The sequence below is a fragment of the Lycium ferocissimum genome, chromosome 12 (genome assembly GCF_029784015.1).
Source record: "Lycium ferocissimum isolate CSIRO_LF1 chromosome 12, AGI_CSIRO_Lferr_CH_V1, whole genome shotgun sequence".
Classification (NCBI taxonomy): Eukaryota; Viridiplantae; Streptophyta; class Magnoliopsida; order Solanales; family Solanaceae; genus Lycium; species Lycium ferocissimum.
In genome coordinates this window covers 17,561,159-17,564,310 of record NC_081353.1, presented here as the reverse complement: position 1 = coordinate 17,564,310, position 3,152 = coordinate 17,561,159, and the positions used below count along the sequence as shown (strand labels likewise).

The 3,152-nt window shown below is 49.1% G+C and overlaps 2 protein-coding genes across 2 annotated transcripts; both read right to left on the bottom strand.

The window, feature by feature from the left end:
- Window positions 1-821: 821 nt before the first annotated feature.
- LOC132039084 (uncharacterized) lies at window positions 822-1,880 on the bottom strand. Its single transcript, XM_059429629.1, has 2 exons — window positions 1,136-1,880; window positions 822-988 (listed from the first exon to the last, which is right to left on the bottom strand). The coding sequence occupies exons 1-2, from the start codon at window positions 1,878-1,880 to the stop codon at window positions 822-824; spliced, it is 912 nt and encodes a 303-aa protein (XP_059285612.1).
- A 24-nt stretch (window positions 1,881-1,904) lies between these two features.
- On the bottom strand, window positions 1,905-2,450 carry LOC132039083 (uncharacterized). Its single transcript, XM_059429628.1, has one exon. It carries the CDS (start codon window positions 2,448-2,450, stop codon window positions 1,905-1,907), a length of 546 nt encoding a protein of 181 aa, XP_059285611.1.
- Window positions 2,451-3,152: the final 702 nt, after the last annotated feature.

Genomic DNA, 3,152 nt, shown 5'->3' with positions numbered 1-3,152 from the left:
CAGGCCCATTAATGCCATCCTCTCACACCTCCTCACCGGCGCATCTCCGCTGCACATGACCGAACCACCTCAACCTCCATTGCCGCATCTTATCCTCCACAAGAGCCACACTCACCTTATCCTGAATCACTTCATTCTGAATCCTATCTCTCCTGTTATGTCCGCACATCCATCACAGCATCCGCATCTCAGCTACCTTCATCTTCTGGACATGCGCTTTCTTAACTGGCCAACATTCCGTCCCATACAACATAGCAGGTCTAACCACCGCTTTGTAGAACTTTCCCTTTAGAATAGGCGGCACCTTCTTGTCGCACAACACTCCCGATGCGAGCTTCCATTTCATACATCCCGCTCCAATACGATGTATGACATCGTCGTCAATCTCGCCAGTCCCTTGGATGATCGATCCCAGGTACTTGAAACTCTCTTTATTCGGGATGACCTGAGTATCCAACTACACGTCCTCGTCCTCTACTTAACTCCCATCACTGAACTTGCACTCTAAGTACTCTGTCTTAGTCCTGCTCAACTCGAAACCCTTCGACTCCAGAGTCTGTCGCCAAACCTCTAGTCTCGCATTAACACCGCTCCGCGACTCGTCAATAAGCACAATGTCATCTGCAAACAACATGCACCATGGTACCTCTCCTTGAATATGGCTTGTCAGAGCGTCCATTGTCACAGCAAACAGAAAAGGGCTAAGTGAGGACCGTGGTGCGGGCCCGTCGTGCACGGAAGGGTGTTCGAGTCACCTTCACCGTCCTCGCCACCCGGTCTTGGCTCCATCATACATGTCCTTAATCACTCTAATGTATGCTTTACGGGAACACCTCTAGCTTCCAAACATCTCCACAAAGACCCTCTCTTGGGACTTTGTCGTAAGCAGTCTCAAGGTCGACAAACACCATGTGCAAGTCGGTCTTCTTATCCCTATACTGCTCTACCAACCTCCTCACAAGGTGAATAGCTTTTGTAGTCGAGCACCCTAGCATGAATCCGAACTAGTTCTCTGAAATAGAAACTAACTTCCTCATCCTCACTTCCACCACTCTCTCCCAAACTTTCATCGTATGGCTCGACGAACGATACCCTATAGTTGTTGCGCTTACGAATATCCCCCTTGTTTTTATACAATGGATCATGGTGCTCCATCTCCACTCTTCAGGCATCTCCGCCGTCCTAAAAATAACATTCAACAACAGCGTAAGCCACTCCAAGCCTCCCCTACCCGCATTCTTCCAAGATTCTACCGGTATTTCATCTGGCCCGGTTGCCCTCCCCTTGCTCATCTTCCATATAACCCCCTCGATGTCTTCAACCTTGACCCGCCTGCAGTATCCAAAATCGCGGCGGCTCTCAGAGAACTCCAATTCGCCTAAAACGATGTTCCAGTTCCCCTTTTCGTTCAGGAGTTTATGAAAGTAGGACTGCCATATTTGTCTAATAAGGGCATCCTCCACCAAAACTTTCCCTCCCTCGTCTTTGATACACTTCACTTGATCCAGGTCCCGAACCCACTTCACTTGATCCAGGTCCCGAACCTTCCTCTCTCTCACTCTGGCTAGCCTGTACAACTTCCTGTCCCCGCCTTTTTCCCCTAAATCTTCATACAAGCGTCCAAAAGCAGTCGTCTTAGCCGTCGTAACCGCTAACTTCGCCTCCTTCCTCGCCTTCTTATACAGCTCCCTGTTAGTCCTCTTCTCTTCCTCGTTTGTGCTCTCTACTAGCTTTAGATACGCTGCTTTCTTAGCTTCCACTTTACCTTGAACCTCTCCGTTCCACCACCAGTCCCCTTTGTGTCTGCCAGAGTAACCCTTTGAGACCCCTAGCACCTCTCTTGCCGCTTCCCTGATGCTAGCAACCGTCGTAGTCCACATACTACTTGCATCCCCGCTACTCCTCTAAGCTCCCAACGCCCTCAACCGCTCTGCCAGCTCCTGGGCATTGTCCTTGTTCAAAGTGTCCCACTTAATCTTCGGCTGACCCGATACAACCCTCTTTCTCCTCTTCCTTTTTATCTCCAGGTCCATAACCAAGAGCCTATGTTGGGTCGTGAGGTTCTCGCTCGGGATAACCTTGCAGTCCGTGCATAAACGTCTATCGCACTTACGGGAGAGTAGGTAATCAATTTGTGTCTTGGCTCTCATACTCCGAAAGGTGACCAAGTGTTCTTCCCTCTTCTGAAAACTAAAGTTTGCTATCACTAAATTGAAAGCTCTCACGAAATCCAACAGCGCCGTACCTCCCTCATTCTTATCCCCAAACCCGAAGCCCCCATGCACATCATCGTATCCCCTAGCCGACGTCCCGATATGGCCATTAAAATTACCACCAAGAAAAAGCTTCTCTGAGTGCGGAAAACCCCGCACAACCTCGTCCAAATCCTTCCAGAATCGCCTTTTAATCTCCTCATCCTGGCCAGTCTGCGGTGCGTACGCACTAACCATGTTTAAAGTATGCCCTCCAACTACTATCTTAATAGTCATCAGCCTATCACTCACCCTCTTGACCCCCACCACCAGATCACAGAGCTCTCTATCAACCAGAATGCTAACTCCGTTCTTGCCCTTCGGGCCTCCTGAGAACCACAACTTAAACCCATCTACATCCCGAGCCCTGTCTCCCACCCATCTAGACTCCTGGACACATGATATGTTGATCTTCCTCTTCTCAAGAATCTTCGTTAACTCTATAGACTTCCCCGTTAGGGTGCCAATGTTCCAGGACCCAATTCTCAGCCTAACTGCTCCCTTTTCGCCCTTAACCCTCTTCCTACCTCCCACCTTTCATCCCCCCTGAGGACATGACCTTACTCTACCATCATCCACCACAGCCACTCTAATAAAGGTCGAGCTAAGTTGGCCCCAACACTAAACAAGTAGAAAATAGAACTACAGGGAGTAGAAATACAGGAATAACTTCGCTAAAATGATGGAACACCAGAAAAATTAACTAACTATAGTCGGAGGTACCAATTCCAGGCTGGACAAAACCTGAAATATTTGCTAAGTAGTGCTTCTGCTGCTACCGAAACACTGTCGCTGGTCGCCCGTGCCGGAGTTACTGTTCACCGAGTTCTGCCGTTCACCGCGACTATCTGTCGCTTTCGGTTCTGTATTGCGGGACCAAAAAAAAAAAACCAAAAACAG

What these genes read in the sequence shown, in the direction of transcription:
- LOC132039084 (XM_059429629.1), bottom strand. Translation starts at nt 1,880, where the DNA reads ATGTGGACTACGACGGTTGCTAGCATCAGGGAAGCGGCAAGAGAGGTG. An exon ending in ATGGAGCACCATGATCCATT is followed by an intron (nt 989 to 1,135) that starts GTATAAAAACAA and finishes GATTCATGCTAG; the next exon opens with GGTGCTCGACTACAAAAGCT.
- LOC132039083 (XM_059429628.1), bottom strand. Translation starts at nt 2,450, where the DNA reads ATGGTTAGTGCGTACGCACCGCAGACTGGCCAGGATGAGGAGATTAAA.